At 42.4% G+C, this 18,893-nt stretch overlaps 1 protein-coding gene across 3 annotated transcripts in view; it reads right to left on the reverse strand.

The window, feature by feature from the left end:
• Positions 1-86: 86 nt before the first annotated feature.
• The window catches only part of rprd2a (regulation of nuclear pre-mRNA domain containing 2a), a 46,213-nt gene continuing 27,406 nt past the window's right edge, over positions 87-18,893 (reverse strand). The window contains exons 7-12 of one of the 3 annotated variants that reach the window (XR_005041326.2): positions 18,383-18,728; positions 17,302-17,523; positions 13,898-14,074; positions 8,739-10,913; positions 2,041-2,144; positions 87-399 (exon numbers count right to left, since the gene is read on the reverse strand). Coding sequence is in view for 1 of the 3 variants with exons in the window: in XM_036971207.2 (XP_036827102.1) it covers positions 9,067-10,913; positions 13,898-14,074; positions 17,302-17,523; positions 18,383-18,728 (2,592 nt within the window). In the remaining 2 variants the exon portion in view is untranslated. Of the gene's footprint in view, positions 2,145-8,002; positions 10,914-13,897; positions 14,075-17,301; positions 17,524-18,382; positions 18,729-18,893 lie in introns of those variants that run through there. The other 2 variants (XR_005041325.2, XM_036971207.2) reach the window with 2 other exon arrangements.

Raw genomic sequence — 18,893 nt, forward strand, 5'->3', positions numbered from 1 at the left:
TCACTGTGCCTCATAATGCATCAACAATGGACATGTCAGTTTAAGGTTTAAGCAAAAGATACAAGTAACTGAGCAATAAAAAGAGGTATGATAATAAATATTTTATTGTGTAAAGAGAAGCATACATGTTATGATTGCTTTTATTTGAATCAAATCTGTTAATTAAAAATACATGGTTTAAATGTACAGAATTTCCCAAAGTATAATACTGTGTGTGTGTGTGTGTGTGTGTGTGTGTGTGTGTGTGTGTGTGTGTGTGTGTAAAACAGAGAGCTTAACCAGTCTGGTTTCATGTTTGCGGCACCAAGCTCACTCATTCTGGCTGTACTTCCTGTCCCTGGCTAAGTGACATGTCCTTTAGCCGTCTCTCAACCACTCTGCTCCCCTCTGGTTCTCCTCCTCAAGAGACATTCAAAGAGATGGGACAAAGTTACACACAGCAAATCCGTCATAACAATACAGCCAGTTGGCCAGGTGAGCTTAGCAGGTACACATTAGGCTCAATGTGTCCCCAATGGGCCCCTATTCAATTTATAGTAACCTCATTACAGGGCTATTGCACACATCGCATATGAGCCTAGGATATCAACGATGCAAAGTGGGCTTAGTGTGAATGATCATGCAATTCTATGTGAGTGACTTATTGAGTAAAGTATTTGTCATCATTTAACTTGAGCGAATCACACGACCGCAAACTTCCAGCTTGCTAATTAGCAAAGAAAATAGCTAGCTAGCCAGCCAATGGCTTCACAGAGAAGAAAGCCTACACCATTAATATCTGTGGTCAATTTGTGTCGCATGGGGGGGGGGGGACTATCCCGATAAGAGTTACAATCTCTTTATTGCCAAGACATCAGACCGATACAACCAAAGATGGTCTATTATATTGACAAGATAGTAGATATACCACTCCAACAATGGAAATACATGGAAGGCAGGGGGGGAGGAAGCGAGATCAGGTGGGATCATTCTAGCCAATGAAAAATGAGATAAGTGTGTGAAGAGGCCATAGAGCTAGACAGAGGACTCATCTTTGTAGCTGTGCCATTATAGCGCCATTGAGGCAATCTTTATTGGCTCAGAGGATTTCCCACCCATGGTGGAATTGTGGAAGCCTTCAATGGCTGTATCCATGTTAAAACGGTGAGGGCAGTAACCATGTTAAAACGGGTTATGTCCATGATGACTCCACTAGCTCTATGACAACAGGCACTACTACGATATACAGTACATTTTTTCAAAGTTGCCGAAATGCCATTCGTAACAACCTAACCATTACTAGACTTACATTAGATCAAATAAGCCTCAAGTAGCAAATTAGCAATAAAAAAATGTTGACCAAATTCAACACTCATTTACCTCCATACAAAAATTACTCAATTTGTGGGCTTATTTTTCGTGGACAGATTTTGGGGGGATTAAAACCTTTTGCTTCGCCTCGTCCTCTCTGATACGACAGAGGTGCACAAGACACATGGGGGAAGCTGTAGGGGGAGATGATTGGTTGGTAGATTAAGCCAATGCCTATCACGCCGGGAGATTCACATCTTTCTTATTGGCTAACGAATGCTTAGTTTGACGTATTGGTCCACTAGACCTTCCATGCATTTGGGCAGAAGTGTCAGGGAACGAGATTACCTATATAGTGCACTACTTTTGACCGGGGTGCCATTTGGGAAGCAGCCTTAGTCAATCATACCACCACCCTGACAATATCATTGTGGTTCTTCTCAAATAAGACACATTGCACCACTAGAGGGTGCTTGAATAACTACGTACAGTATCTTGACTTAAATTGTTTCACAAACCTGTGAAAATGATCAATAAAATTACTTTCCTCAACTAAATTATGGCCAACACAAGGCCAGTCATACATGGGAGATATCCCAGACACAGATTATGCCTAATCCTGGACTCACAAGCATTTTCAATAGAGATTCTCACTTGAGCTAGAATTTTAGACCATGATTAGGATTCATCTGTGTCAGAGAAACTTCCCTGTATTTAGTTTTTCTTTGGCGGTGTTAAACGTTTCATTACCCGGGTTAGTGGACGTTGAGGAGATATCGGTCCTTGTTGTCTCGTCACTCATGCCAGCAGTTTCCCACTCCTTACACAGGTCACCATATCAGTTATCCAGGTTACTGTTAACAGGAGAAAGGAAATATGGAAAGAAAAGAGGTATTAGAACAGAGTAAGGCGAGGGGAAAAAAATCTATAAAGCACCTAAAATAGAACAATACACGATAAATGAAGCTAACCATTATCATAGTAAGGGCAAATGCTCAGATCCAGAGCTGGACATCACTTCACAGTTGTTTTATGAAAACAAAATCCCACAAGGTTTACACCTTTTTAACAACCTGTAGGGCTACCTACACTACTGTTTCGTTTTTTGTCGAGACCATGGTAGGTTAACGCTGCAAGTCATGTTTTTTTTATTTTTTTAAAGTAATGTTGCTCTCATGGAATGACCTTGCATGAGCACTACACAGATAAAGGACTAAATGAAGGGCTATTTGAACATGAAAATGTCAGAGGGATGCATTTCATTTAGTTAAATTAAAGTTTAAGTAAAATATACAAAATGTTTTTTTAAACATTTTTGTTCTTTGATTATAGGCACACTTAGTGTGGCTATAACATTCAAATATCAATTTCTTTACTCCATGTTTACTCTTATCGTTTTCCATTCAACATTAGTAACAACGTCACTATTTTGTCGGATATTATCCTGTACCTATATTTGTCCTATATCTTTCATCTTTGTGCGTCAATCCCTTTCCTGAATGTGCCAGCGCCTTGGCCATGTTCAGTTGCAAAACGTTCTTGAACGTTGCATATAGAAATTCGATGAATAGGGCCGACTTGATTCATTCATCTACATGTCGGTGTAGCCATGGCTGTCCAACATAGAAATTTGCTGTCTGAACGTTACGTCCTGCTGAACACGCCTCTGACCTGCACAGTTCGAAAACGCGCACACGAAAACCCCTTTTTTATGCAAGGTTCTGCGCACTGATTGTACACAACTTTAAACATTCGTCAATACCTTAAAATTACAATACGGGGCTCTAAAGATGAGCAGGGAAACGTCCCATGCTCTCGTCAGATAAGGAGGCACTTATGAATAGGCAACAAACAGTAAGCTACACGTAAACCAAGACCGTGTGATGCAAAGGAACAAACGCGGTGTGCTTTTTATTTCACTTTTACATTTAAAACACTATGCTGCGTGTCTCAAATTGCTCAGACGTTATCCGACCGTTCTTCCGATTAGCATATGTTCTTACTGCGAGACAAATGCCTATGAGAACCTTTACTGACATCTAGCGCCCGAGTACTGAACATTGCCCACGTTTGTTTGTATACAACATACACATCTACAGTATGTCTAATATTACCCTACACTTTGATTACCATTTCATATAGGCCTACGTCATCCCGATTATTACTTATAGCAAAACGGAGAAAACCGTTTTCACATAGTGGTCAGGGACGACACACGGATGCATTTCGCAATATGTAAAATGATCACATATAGTTGGGTTGTTTTTGTGTAGCTCCCCTTACTGAAAAAATCCACAAAATTATACAATGATCTTGTCTATTTCCAATGAACTTAAAAACATATATTTCAATTACATTTCAATAAATGTCTTCATAACATATTATTCAGTGGTGTAAAGTACTTAAGTAGTATTTGGGGGTATCCGTACTTTACTACTTATATTTGACAACCTGTACTTTACTACATTCCTAAAGAAAATAATGTACTTTTTATTCCCTACATTTCCCTGACACTCAAAAGTACGTGTTACATTTTGAATGTTTAGCAGGACAAGAAAATGGTCAAATTCACACATTTATCAAGAGAACATCCCTGCTGCCTCTGATCTGGCGAACTCACTAGAGATACACATGCTTCATTTGTAAATTATTTGAGTGATTGAGTGTGGCCCTGGCTATCCGTAACTGAATAAATAACAAGAATGGTGGTCTGGTTTGCTTAAGACATTTTAAATTATTTATACTTTCACTTTTGATAAAAATATATTTGAGCAATTAGCTACTTTTGGCACAAGTATATTTAAAACAAAATACTTTGACTTTTACTCATGTAGAATTTTACTGGGTGGCTCACTTTTACCTTGAGTAATTTTCTATAAAAAAAAGTCTTTACTTTTACTGAAGTATGACAATTGAGTACTTTTTACACCACAGATTATTCCCGCATTATTTATTCAATGCCTACTCAGACATATTAGCTCAATTTCAGTGTTTGGTTTATTTTGGTATTGTAAAGAATCATGTCATAGATAAAGTATTCTATTGAAGTCATGGTCAAGGCCAGAATTTAAACCAGCACTGCAGAACTGGCTGCAAGTCATTTAAATGACAAAACTGATCAAAGCTCATCTTTTTAGTAAAGCATAAGAGCACTGCAACATTACAGAGGATCTGCAAGACTCATAAAAGCGTGTCAAGAGTAGTGGTGCTAATCTAGGATTCGTTTCCCCAGGTCCAATCTTGTGATCTAAACTGATTCTAAGCTCTCCTATACAGTGCCTTGCGAAAGTATTCGGCCCCCTTGAACTTTGCGACCTTTTGCCACATTTCAGGCTTCAAACATAAAGATATAAAACTGTATTTTTTTGTGAAGAATCAACAACAAGTGGGACACAATCATGAAGTGGAACGACATTTATTGGATATTTCAAACTTTTTTAACAAATCAAAAACTGAAAAATTGGGCGTGCAAAATTATTCAGCCCCTTTACTTTCAGTGCAGCAAACTCTCTCCAGAAGTTCAGTGAGGATCTCTGAATGATCCAATGTTGACCTAAATGACTAATGATAAATACAATCCACCTGTGTGTAATCAAGTCTCCGTATAAATGCACCTGCACTGTGATAGTCTCAGAGGTCCGTCAAAAGCGCAGAGAGCATCATGAAGAACAAGGAACACACCAGGCAGGTCCGAGATACTGTTGTGAAGAAGTTTAAAGCCGGATTTGGATACAAAAGACTTCAAGCTTTAAACATCCAAAGGAGCACTGTGCAAGCGATAATATTGAAATGGAAGGAGTATCAGACCACTGCAAATCTACCAAGACCTGGCCGTCCCTCTAAACTTTCAGCTCATACAAGAAGAAGACTGATCATAGATGCAGCCAAGAGGCCCATGATCACTCTGGATGAACTGCAGAGATCTACAGCTGAGGTGGAAGACTCTGTCCATAGGACAACAATCAGTCGTATATTGCACAAATCTGGCCTTTATGGAAGAGTGGCAAGAAGAAAGCCATTTCTTAAAGATATCCATAAAAAGTGTTGTTTAAAGTTTGCCACAAGCCACCTGGGAGACACACCAAACATGTGGAAGAAGGTGCTCTGGTCAGATGAAACCAAAATTGAACTTTTTGGCAACAATGCAAAACGTTATGTTTGGCGTAAAAGCAACACAGCTGAACACACCATCCCCACTGTCAAACATGGTGGTGGCAGCATCATGGTTTGGGCCTGCTTTTCTTCAGCAGGGACAGGGAAGATGGTTAAAATTGATGGGAAGATGGATGGAGCCAAATACAGGACCATTCTGGAAGAAAACCTGATGGAGTCTGCAAAAGACCAGAGACTGGGATGGAGATTTGTCTTCCAACAAGACAATGATCCAAAACATAAAGCAAAATCTACAATGGAATGGTTCAAAAATAAACATATCCAGGTGTTAGAATGGCCAAGTCAAAGTCCAGACCTGAATCCAATCGAGAATCTGTGGAAAGAACTGAAAACTGCTGTTCAAATGCTCTCCATCCAACCTCACTGAGCTCAAGCTGTTTTGCAAGGAGGAATGGGAAAACATTTCAGTCTCTCGATGTGCAAAACTGATAGAGACATACCCCAAGCGACTTACAGCTGTAATCGCAGCAAAAGGTGGCGCTACAAAGTATTAACTTAAGGGGGCTGAATAATTTTGCACGCCCAATTTTTCAGTTTTTGATTTGTTAAAAAAAGTTTGAAATATACAATAAATGTCGTTCCACATGATTGTGTCCCACTTGTTGTTGATTCTTCACAAAAAAATAGTTTTATATCTTCGTTTGAAGCCTGAAATGTGGCAAAAGGTCGCAAAGTTCAAGGGGGCCGAATACTTTCGCAAGGCACTGTATATGACTCCAGGCCTATAAGTACTATTTTCCAAGGAAGCATATTGAATCAGGCCATGGGTGATGGCCGTTCTCTAATAATAGTGAGCACAGGCAGCGAAAACTTAAACCGAAGGCAGGGCATTGTCTTGTCCTGTTTAGGTAACCTTAAAAGGTTCTTCACTAACCACATTCATTATTTAACTTAAGTTACTGTTCACAAACATCTAGGAACAGCAGATCCAGCTGTTTTTGGATGTACTTTTATTTTCTAAATTGATTGAAAGACCAATTCAATCTGGGTCCATTTGTATCAAGTGTCTTAGAGTAGGAGTACTGACCTAGGATCAGGTTAAATGTCCATAAAATCTTTATTGTGATCAAAAATGGCAAAACCTATCCTAAATCCACACTCCTACTCTAAGATGCTTTATGAATAAGGCCCCCGATCTAAAAGCCAATCAACAGGTCAATCTAACCAATCGTGTATTAACATTCTGTGTCACTTGTTTTACAGTGCCATCCGTAATGTGCATTTTTTCCTTCTTTCGGCTGTATACTCAAAGTATGGATTGGAAATCAAACAGTGACGATGAGGTGAAAGTGCATGTCGTCAGCTTTAGTTTGAGGTTTCATCCCTATCGGGTGAACCGTTTAGAGGCTACAGCACTTTTTTTTGTACATAGTTCCCCCCCCCATTTTAGAGTCCCAAAAGTATCTGGACAAATTTACCTATGCGTATTAAAAGTAGTCAAAAGTTCAGTATTTGGCCCCATATTCCTAGCAAGCAATGACTACGCCAAGCTGGACTCAAATTGTTGGATGATATTTGTGCGTCTAACTATCCATAATCATGGTAGCATCCACAATGTAGAAGTGTTTAGAAACATATTGTATTCTTATTTACCATTCATTTCTATTGGGCAGAAAATAATCTGAAACAACCATAACAATAATATAATGCACCCAACACGTTTGTAGGGTCACACATTTGATGTGATCATTGTGTGCTTGGAATGTGACCAAATCCTAAAATGGACTACTTTAACACACATTAATTTGTCCCAATACTTTTGGTCCCCTATAATGGGAGGGGACTAGGTACAAAAAGTGCTATATTTTCTAAATGGTTAATCTGATATGGATAAAAAATAACCTCAAATTAAAGCTGACAGTCTACACTTTAACCTCAGCCGTTGTATACTTTCAAATACAAAAGTGCTGGAGAACAAAGCCAAAAGTAGAACAAATTGTTCACTGTCCCAATAATTACAGAGGGCACTATATATCTTTGTGACAGGTCAGTGAATGTTTGCACTGTGGTCACAGAATGAGTCTCCTGGTGTGTCTCAACCATTTTGTATCAGGCACCAGTTGGCTACTCCTACATGGCCACGAGCTCAAATCTAATTTCTAAACCTCCCATTCTAAGTAAATGAATTACGCAGCACGTTGCATGGCAACAGATGTGATTCACTTAGGCTATTCGCTTTCTACAGTACACCAGATGACTACGCACTTACATTTTCATTTAGTGCATGGGCATCATGGTTGAGGTCAGTTAGAACAGAAACAGAAGTCAACAAACCCAGGAAATGATTTGAATTTAAATCCAAAACATATACCATCTCCCTTTCAATATAGAGAAGTCATTGAAAATAGCTTCTCAATAATGCATTTTTTATTGAATTGGAACATCAGTTTACAACTTGAATTGACCACAACCCGAGGGGCATCAATGTTACTGTGGAAGTGGTGATGGGAAGGAATCATGGAGGAAGAATTAAAGGCAAACATGACTCAGGCGAGAGGCATTTCCCAAGACTGAGAAAGAAAGTAACCTCCCACTGCGGTTTTCAAACTCAGGTTTTTATTAAAGCCAGTACAAGTAAAAGATAGTTGAAGACGGAAAGTGGAGTTTCTTCATCCAGCTCCAAAATGATCTTTTCTTCTTTGTCGTTTAGGGGCAACAATCACCCCCCCCCCCCCCCCCCCCCCCCATTTTACTCTATTAGCCCTGTGCCGGTGTCATCCTTCTCTGAGAAATGAGAGAAGTGATGACACAGCCAGTGAAGGGTTAATTCTTTCGCACTATGCACACTGAACAAAGTTTTGCTTAACAATTATAATATTCAAAGTCATAACATTTATGGAATTTATCATTGTCCCCCAGCTACACAAACGGATATTGTAGAACATAACGTTTACGTTCTCTTTGTGTCTACTTACATAAAATGTAGTGTAAACAAAAAGAGACCACTTAGGAGCAATTATCTCGGCTGTTGGGATCTCGGTTAGGTCTTTGCAAAGGGAAAGTAGACCTCAACTTTTAATTGAAAAATGACAAGAGAAACATAGCAGTAACTACCTTTCTCTGACACTTAAGCCTACTTTGCAAAAGAACAACGTCTTAAAATGCAGTTTAAATAATGAACAGTAGTCTTAGATGTAACTCACGCTAACGCATGCACACAAGCATATATGCAAGCTTTGAGCTAATTAAGAGGGGGAAATGAACTAAAGATTTAATGCAATGTTTTATACTCAAACAAATATGAGAACAATAATCAAACTGAATTATATATCCACCTCTTATCTTCTTTTATTCCGCTGCATCTCCGTTGTTCAGGCCGACTTCTCCATTCCCTCTTGCTCCAGATCCACGTCTTCACTCATCCTCTTCCCAATCCTCCCAATTTACTCCTCCTTCAACTGTACTCATCTATTCCCCTCTTCCTCAGGCCTCTTCTCCGCTCCCCTTCTTGGTTTAAAAAGTACACCTGAAGTCTTCAGCTTCTTTCCCCAACTAATTTCTTATCCGCCTCCTCTTCTACCCCTCCATGTGTCACGTCGCCTGCCTCAATGACATTCCGGTAGACTAAGCACTAATTTGATGTGAACCAAGTCAGTTGACAAGTCAGAACCGCGGAGGTAGGTGTGGTCTTTTTGGGGGAAAGAACGGACCACCTGGCCCCCCACCTCTGGGGTGTCCACCGAAAGGAGGCCCAGGCCGTTTCCCCCTGAACATGGGGCTATAGAGAGGTGGGCGTGGGGGTCCCCGCGGGAGGCCTCTCAGGTGTGGATGGCGAGCTAGGTGGAGAGGATGTTGAGGCAGGGGCATGTGGTCAGGGTGGTGCAGGTTCATGTGAGGGGGAAGGGGGTGTCTGTGACCATATGGAGGGGAAGGGCTACGTGGAGGGTAGTTATAGTAGTAAGGGTCTTCTGAGGGAGAGAGGGGGGGAGTGAGGCGCTCTCTGACTCTATAAGGATAATGAGGATCGTCTACAGGTAGATGGTGGAAATCATCTGGGTGATAATAGCGATCGTCTGGGTGACAGAGATCGTGAGGGTGCCGGCGGAGGTCATCAGGTTGGCGATGGAAGTCGTCAAGGTGATGCAGGTTGTCAGGCTGACGGAGTAGATTGGAGTGGCCGTGGAGGTCATCGGGGTGACGACGGAAATCGTCAGGGTGATATGGGTCATCCGCGTGGCGATGAAGGACATCTGGGTGACGGCGAAAGTCATCAGGGTGATAGGGGTCACTGATAATCACCGGACCACCCAATGTACTGACGCCCGCCCTGTCATCCTCAATCTCAGGGTTTGGTGAAGTTGCCTCCACAGGCACCATCACAGACGCGGGCGGGCCCTGGTAGTCCTGCAGTGGGGCTGGTATCCCAGGGAAGGGCGGTGGGGGCAGCTGGGGAATGGGGGGCAGAGGGCTGTTGAGGAAGCTTGAGGGGTTGGCCCCCTGCTGGAAAGGCAGAGCATGAGGATCCCTTGTTTGGTAGGGCTGCATCTGCCCCTCCCCCTGGTATGCATACAGTCCTGACATGGGGGTTTTGCCATCTCCTGCACCTGAGGCAGCCATGTTGTGGTTGCTGGGATGCAGGGCCTGTCCCTCTGGGTAGGGATTACCATACCATCCTCCTTCACTCACGTCAGCGTTTGGCCCTGCCGGAGGCCCTCCAGGTGTGTTACTGAGTAACCCCTCCCCAAGGGTTGGGGCTGACACCTGTGTCGTGATGGGCTGGTAATGGGCCAATCCAGACACTCTGAGAGAAGGAGCTATTCCATGCATCTCTTCCTTCCCTTCATAAGGCAACTGGTGGTACCCTTGACCATTAGGCGCTCCTGGATGTAGTCCTAAATGGCCATGAGTGTTGTTGGGATCCTGCCAAGCTTGGTTATGGCAGGCAGTTGGAGACAGAGACAGGCTGCCATCTTCTGGTTTAGGAACCCCAGAGACCTGACCTTGTTTGGCCAGGAATGGCTCTGCTCCTCCCGGAGTGTCCATGATCTCATCCAGGGTGGGGGTGCCTCCTCCGGCCTCGTCCCGTACCGGAGTGCCCCCCTGGGTCTCTGTACCCGCTAAGGGGCTGAGGGTGCTGCCTCCCGCTTGGACGGCCACACTAGCCAAACCCAGGTTAAAGGCATTAAAGCCAGGATTACCCTGCAGGAAGCTGTGGATCTTGGACTCCAGGCTGGAAGCGGAAGGCTTTTCTTCTTTCTCCTGCCCCAGGACCGGCCCTCTATGAGGGCCGATGGCTAAAGGCAGTGTGGACTGGGGAAGGGACGCTGCCTGAGGGACGGCGGTGGTGTTCCCCACTGCAGGGGCTGATGGGTTTGGTTCGAGCGTAGAAGAGGTGAGAGGAAGGCCTCGAGAGGGTGCTGTAGGGGTGGAGGCGGAGGGAGGGAGCTTGCCTGTACTGGGGGAGTTTGAGGAGAGGTTTTCCGCTGGACTGTTCAGACGAGTGGAGAGGCCTAAGAAGGAGACGTGTGTTAAAATGTGTGTTAAAATACATGACAACTATGAATAGTGAACTCCATTGTACGAATCTGAATGATTCTCACCCAATACAATAAAATTAGTGATAGTAGAATAAAGATTTACACTCCCTGTCTGTCACCACCTTTGCTACTCAAATAGCAGTCAAGAACAACAATATCCAAAATGTGCACATCACATTTCCAAATCATAAAACTTGTGATAGTGTCAACGTTTATGATCACTAGGTTTGATATACAGTTCGTTACAAGACGATATGGCGCCATAACCTGGGTTGTTCTGAGCAGAATGAGCCTGTTTGTGAAGACATTTGAAGAAGCACAAGCAACCGAACGCACTCACGACTCCTTTCTTTGTCCACCAATTACAACCGGTTTCTCTGATTTGCCTTGTGAAAGCTTAACATTAAGACAGCATTGTATCACTTAGCTAGCCATGTTGGCAATAGAACAAGCTTTCAAATGCCCACCTGACCCAGATTGCGATTTATAATGGACCGTTTTTGGATTGCGTAAATAACAACCGTAATTGTGTGATGGCGGTGATGCAAAACAACTAGAAGTGTGCTTGCTCTAGTTCCTCAACGGCAAAGCTAGAAGAACTAACAAAAAAAACATTAACGTTCATTGAAACTGCATAGGAACTCTGTGGCTACTTGGAGACACCAGTTAGTCCTCGCACTCAAATTCTTGTAATTTTGTTGCCTTATGTTGCACCAACCTAACATTTTGCAGGAATAGTCTTATGGTACTGAATGAATCCAGGGTATTTTCACATCTTGTTATCAACAAATGCGAGCAAAAGTACAGCAAAATCAACAGTGTAATGTTTGGCTTCAGTCTTGTGTCCTCACCTTTGGACTAATACTTTTCCCATGGTCTCCAAACTGTTCTCTTTCAATTGCTACCATTATGCCTTTCATATTTCTTCTGGAAGAAACATTTTCATGTAGTCCTATCCATATAGGTCAATTCCCACAAGGGTTAAAGAGCAACTCAATACAACGGCCAACTTTTCTGGTTGAAAATACCCTGTGTATTTTATTTAACTAGGCAAGTCAGTTAAGAACAAATTCTTATGTACAATGAGGGCCTACCAAGGCCAAACCCTAACGACACTGGGCCAATTGTGCACCGTCCTATGGGACTCCCAATCACGGCCGGTTGTCATACAGCCTGGAATTGAGCCAGGGTATGTAGTGACTCCTCTAGTGCCTCAGGGCTCCCGAGTGGCGCGGCGGTCTATGTGGCCTCAATATTGGTCAGACACATTTCTTCCAGTGCCAAAATTGACTAAAAAGTGTAAGAAGTCAGTATATTCCAAAACAGAGTTGTGAGATTTGTGTAACTGAGTTAGGCACAAATTACATGGGGTTATACTTGGGTTTTGATTTCGATGCCCACTAACACGGGATTGTTGTGGCTAAGGAAAATTGTCATGTATGGACAAACAGTTTTTCAGATTGTGCTGTATCCTCCCCATAAAAGACAGACTTGCCCACATTACACAGCACCTGACTAGTTTACATAAGACAACATGTGGCCAATGTTACGTTTTTATATTTTTGTTCAGTGTAACGTGTAAAGTGTTTCATGAGCTGAAATAAAAGATCCCAGAAATGATCCATGTGCACAAAAAGCTTATTTCTCTCAAATGTTGTGCACAAATTTCTTGATATCCCTGTTAGTGAGCATTTCTCCTTTGTCAAGAGAATCCAGCCACCTGACAAGTGTGGCATATCAAGTAGCTTATTAAACAATGATCATTACACAGGTGCACCTTCTGCTGGGGACAATAAAAAGCCACTCTAAAATGAGCAGTTTTATCACAACACAATGCCAGATGTCTCAACTTGAGTGAGCGTGCAATTGCTATGCTGACTGCAGGAATGTTCACCAGAGCGGTTGCCAGAGAATTGAATGTTAATTTCTCTAACATAAGACGCCTCCGATGTCATTTTAGAGACTGTGGCAGTATGTCCAACCGGCCTCACAAACGCAGACATTTAACCACAGCAGCCCAGGACCTCCACCTCTGGCTTCTTCACCTGCGGGATCTTTTGAGACCAGCCGCGGATTTGCAATACCGAAGAATTTCTGCACAAATCGTCTCAGGGAAGCTCGTCTGTGTGCTCGTCATCCTCGCCAGGGTCTTGACCTGACTGCAGTTCGGCGTCCTAACCGACGAGATCCTCAGGCCCATTATCGTGCCATTCATCCGCCGCCATCACCAGCATGATAATGCACGGCCCCATGTCGTAAGGATCTGCACACAATTCATGGAAGCTAAAAAAGTTCCAGTTCTTCCATTGCCTGCACACTCAAACATGTCACCACTGAGCTTGTTTGGGATGCTCTGGATCAAAAAGGTGTATAAAAGCGTGTTGCAGTTTCCGCCATAAAAAAAAAAAAAAAAGTATTTGTGACCAACATATGCATATCTGTATTCCCAGTCATGTGAAATCCATAGATTACCTAATTAATTGATTTAAATTGACATATTCCCACATACGAACTAACTCAGTAAATTCTCGCCGTGCCCTGTTTTGTAACATGATTCGCTATGAAACAGCACCAGATAGACACATACTCTGGTCATAGATAGTAGCAGTAGACTTGATAGTCTGAAGTGCACGCTACTAGTTTTCATGCACATTTTTGTACTTGAGAAATACCAAAATCCCCAAACAACTTACCTAGATGCAAAATTGTGCGACTAAAACATCCTCTGCAAAAAAGTCTAAATTAATAACATTTCTTTCTTCTGACTATTCGGAGGAAGTGGTAGGCTAATAGCGGTTGCTGCTACGGTGTTTCAAGAGCGACTAACACCAGTAACTGACAGGGTACGATAACACACATCGAACCACACCACCAGGACTGATATCTAGTTTTTCTTAATGAGCTAAACGATGAGCTCAGTCGCTCTTTAAAATTTGCTCTACCACACGGTTTCTCACCCTTCAGCCCGCTGGCCTGCCCCTGGGATTCGGACAGTGCACCGAAGAGCTCCTCAGGAGTCATGTCCACTTTGGACAGGATGCTGGTCAGAGGGCTGGCTACCTGGGGGGCTACTGGGGCAGGAGGGATGGTCTTGGCTGGAGAGGGGGAGACCAAAGAACCACCTGGACTCACTCCTAGGGGAAAGAGGAAAATAGATTTTAATTTGTTAAAACCATGACCAGAGACTGTCAAAGAATACAGTAAAAAAACTGCTGGTTTTATGAGTTCATGTAAGTTCTATTCAACACCACTACAAAACATAAACATGTGCTTCTCTCTACTTCCACTTGAGCTGCAGCTGCATTGAATGAGTAGCCAAGTGTATCGAACACCCTGCATTTTTATGATTAGCAATATTTCACTTTCTCTGGTCATATGAACATGAATTTGTGCAGATGCTGTGAGACTCGAGTTTTGCCATCAGGTGGAAGACTGTTCCCGCTCTCTGGTCAGTCTCATCAGAAGAAAGGAAGGAGAGAGCAGGGACCGTGAGAGGCGGTCCTCGTTGTTTCCCCGAGTTCAGTTGTCTTGAAAGCACCATGACCATCAGATACAGTACCATCAGTGCAGTAAAATAAAAAAGAAAATACTTGAACATTTCTATTTATGCTCAGATGTACCTTGCAAGTGTTACACCAACTGATCTATTTTATTATCATAGCTCGAGTTTTGAAATGTAATATGGTCTGAGAAGAACAATATTGGCAGGCCAGGCATATAACCAAAATACTGTGATGAAGGCTATTAGGCCAACTGCACAAACCTCATTCTGACAGAACGTTTTTTATTTGGTTAATGTTACATTTGAATTCATATTTATATATATAAAAAAATATATAAAAATATGAGTCTTAGATCTCAGCTTGCTTTTTGACTGCGAAAGTGATCGACTCAGAAAAAGGTTGGTGACCACTGCTCTGAATAATGGCTTCTCATTTAAACAGACTTCAAGGTGTTGTGACAAATGCAATTTAACAATATAATAGTAAATACGTCTAACCCTCAAGTATCTGAAATTACGTGATCAATTGAGGTTTACCGATTATGAAAAGCAGGCAGTTACTTGCTGTATAACTCTGATAGAGCTAAAAGGTGTGCAATTGTTTTGCATGGAATAATCAGAAATGTATAGTTCTGACTATGCCCTTCAAGAGGATACATTTATCACTTGAAAACAGCACGCAGTCAGTCGCCCATGGTTTTAGCAGAGCTGGGGGTCTCCTTGCCCCCTAGCAGTCAAATTGAAATCTCTGCACCTAGTGGCTTTATATTGATAACCTATAGCATCTCTGAGAATAACAGTGTTGATGTCAGCGGCTAATAGGGCTGGGAATTGCCAGGGACCTCACAATAGTATCCCGATACGATATGTATTGCGATTCTAACATTTTGCTCCACATACACGGAGTGTAAGCTCTTTCCATGACTGACTGACCAGGTGAAAGCCATGATGCCTTATTGATGTCAGTTATTAAATCCACTTCAAAATCAGTGTAGATTAAAAAGGAGAACACAGGTTAAAACCCCACGAGGTCGATATCCGCACCCCATTGATATTAATTAGCATTAAAATAAATCCCCATAAAAAGGGATGGAGGGAGGCTCTTGACATATTCGCTAAAGCCAACTGCTTGCAGATACAAGGCGGGTAAGGCTACCTACATTAGTGATTCTATTTTTTGTAATGTTTATTTAGTCACAAGATGAGACTTCAAATAGGCATATGCATGTTAAAGACACTGTAGCTTACTGTTTAGAATGGTTAAATGGATATTGAAATATGTACATAAAAAAAAAACAGTAGGCTATTCTGGTTAGTCAAACTCCAAAGTCCTCTGATGATACTAGTCCCAGTCCCGCGGAAATCGGCAGCCCCGTGTTTTGAGAAAAAATATCTGCGTTTCACAGGTGTTGCTCACGGTTGAAGCAAGAAAACTGACTCAATAAATTGAACGAAGGGCAGCGCATAGCCTGTGTATGACGGGTCAATACGTATCACTTATTTATCATGTCACCTTTATTTAACCAGGTAGGCCAGTTCAGAACAAGCTCTCATTTACAACTATAAACTTTCACAGTGAATGCTTTCGTTTATACGCTCTGTGCTGAACGAATTGAAAGACGACAAGGGCGTCATAAAAAAACAATTTGCGCTGATTTAATGCAACCCTTGCTGTTAATAGATCTAAAAGCAGCATACACAATTTGGACTTGGGAACAGGAGGGGAGGTATTTGATCTTGAGAGAAGGCAATGCTCAGTTAGATACGATCTGTAGCGGTGCAGTCTTCGTCATAAAAGCTGATAGTATTTCAACCACAAAAATATGCATCGAAGCCGAACTGAAATCTTAACGGAAAACAAGTTGGGTTGTTTTTACAGCTTTCTTTTTTCTTTACAACCGGTCAAACTGATATCATTTGGACATTTTGCACAGAATACCTAATCCCTATATTTTTTCTTTATTGTATTAATTCTATCCATCTATTACATTATATTGAGAAATTGTTAATTTAGCATTCTAAGGCAACACATGATAAGAGAAGCTACATGTAATCTAATTAGACAACTTCACTAACAAATAGTCTTCCAAAATGTCAGAACTTCTAAGCAGAAACATCTCTAACATATCAGGCAAAACAAAATCCTGCACCCTGTCCCAAAAATTGTTCTGCAGTCTGTCTGACGCCTAAAGCACATTTCTATATTTTCCTTGTTAGGGTTGGGTGCCTCAGATTGTCATGTAGTCAGCCTGTTGTGGATGGGTTGTTAGCAATTGCGGGCAGGTGCGGGTCAATAAACAGCTGAACCACGCACCACTACTGTACATGTAACAAATAGGCCTCATTGGCATGGCTTCTGTTATGAGGTGGAACACACTTCATTCAAACTGTTGTTATAAAATACAATCTGTTAGAAAATACTGTGAAATTGACCAATTAAAACAGAGCCTATAGATAATTAGCAGGCAGCGTGTGTTAACTGTCCTTTTGAGAAACAATCACATGTTGGAACAGTGGGTGCATTCTGACATCACGTGCATAAAACAACTCACGCTGGGGGGACCATTAAGAGATATTTGGAACCTATGTGTGAAAAGGTTAATTCAATTCTACTTCAAATTAAAATTATGCTTCCAGTCTTATTCATATTGGACATTTAAATCAAGGGTTGCATTGAATTAAATTCTGAATTGACCCTAAAATCCAGACTGCTTCCTTTATGATGCAACATCAGAATAACAGTGCTGATGATGTAAAGGTGCCTTTATGATGGGCCATCAGAATAGCAGTGTTGATGATGCAACAGTGGCTGCCTGCATGTAGTACCTTAATGATGTTACAATAGCTGAAGTTTCTCACCTGGTTTCTTCATGACAGATGTGATGCTGCTGAGAATGGAGCTAATTTTACCCAGGTCCACATTGGCGAGGCTGCCTGATATGTTGGTTGTATGGGTCACGAGAGCGGGGGAGGGTGTGGCCTGTGGAACAGACTTTGCTTCTGTGGCCAGTGGCGGTTGTGTGACAACAGGCACAGGAATGGGGACTGGAGCTGGGATGAGACTTTCAACTCGCTCCTCAACTGAAAACAGAGGAAATGTTCAATCGAAACAGCTAAGTTGCAACACAATAGAGCCGTACAGGTATAAATGAGGCACATGAAAGTACTACACTGAACAAAAACATATCCCCAACAAGTAAAGTGTTGGTTTTATGAGCTGAAAAGATCGCAGAAATTTTCCATACGCACAAAAAGCTTATTTCTCTCAAACGTTGTGCATAAATGTGTTCACGTCCCTGTTAGTGAACATTTCTCCTTTGCCAAGATAATCCATCCACCTGACAGGTGTGGCATATCAAGAAGCAAATTAAACACCATGATGATTACACAGGTGCACCTTATGCTGGGGACAATAAAAAGGCCCCTAAAAAATGTGCAGTTTTGTCACAACACAACAGATGTCTCAAGTTTCGGGGGAGCATGCAATTGGCATGCTGACTGCAGGAATGTCCATCAGAGCTGTTTCCAGAGAATTTAATGTTGATTACTCTACCATTACTCTGCCCTTAACATCATTTTAGAGAATTTGGCAGTACGTCCAACCAGCATCAGAACCACGCCAGCCCAAGGAGTATTTCAGTCATTAATAAAGCCCTTTTGTGGGGGAAAAAAATGCATTCTGATTGGCTGGGCCTGGCTCCCCAGCAGGTGGGACTATGTCCTCCCAGGCCCATCCCTGCATCCCTACCCAGTGATTTGGAACCCATAGATTAGGGCCTAAAATATTTATTTAAATTGACTGATTTCCTTCTATGACCTGTAACTCAGTAAAATCTTTCAAATTGTTGCATGATGCATTTATATTTTTGTTCAGTATAGATCCTGTCCCTTAACCACCTGCACCCCATCTATGCTCTGCATCGTATGTCATTACCCTCACCTATGATATTGACGTTCTCTGCCTCCTCATCCGAGAGCTCCATGTCCTCCACGTCGCGGTTGTCTGACTCCCCTACGGTGAAGCCCTGCTCGGGGGAGCCACCAGGGGAGGACAGGGGGCTTGGTGCTTCCCCTAAAGTGATGTCCGCCTCGTCATCCATGGCCAGGCCATCCAGGTCGGAGTCTGGGTCAGCCAGGCCATGGAACGGGGACTCTGAGCCATTGGGAGAGGGGGCGTCCATCGAGGGCGAGGGGATGGGCGACTCATCCAGGTCTGGTAAGGTGGCCTTGAGGCTGTCCAGCTTACGCTTGAGGTGGGACACCCGGTTGGCAAACGTCTTGTAGGCCTTGGGAAGTAAAAAAAAAAAAAAAAAAAGAAAACTCGAACACAAAAAATCTATGCAACTCAAGTCTTACTACCAAAGCCCTCCACTAAAACCAAAGAAAATCTCTTTCAACCTTTCACAACAACAGATACAAGGCATTAAGGACACCATCTCGTACACTTCATG

Source organism: Oncorhynchus mykiss, chromosome 30 (assembly GCF_057628025.1).
Source record: "Oncorhynchus mykiss isolate SJ-2025 chromosome 30, ASM5762802v1, whole genome shotgun sequence".
Taxonomy (NCBI): domain Eukaryota; kingdom Metazoa; phylum Chordata; class Actinopteri; order Salmoniformes; family Salmonidae; genus Oncorhynchus; species Oncorhynchus mykiss.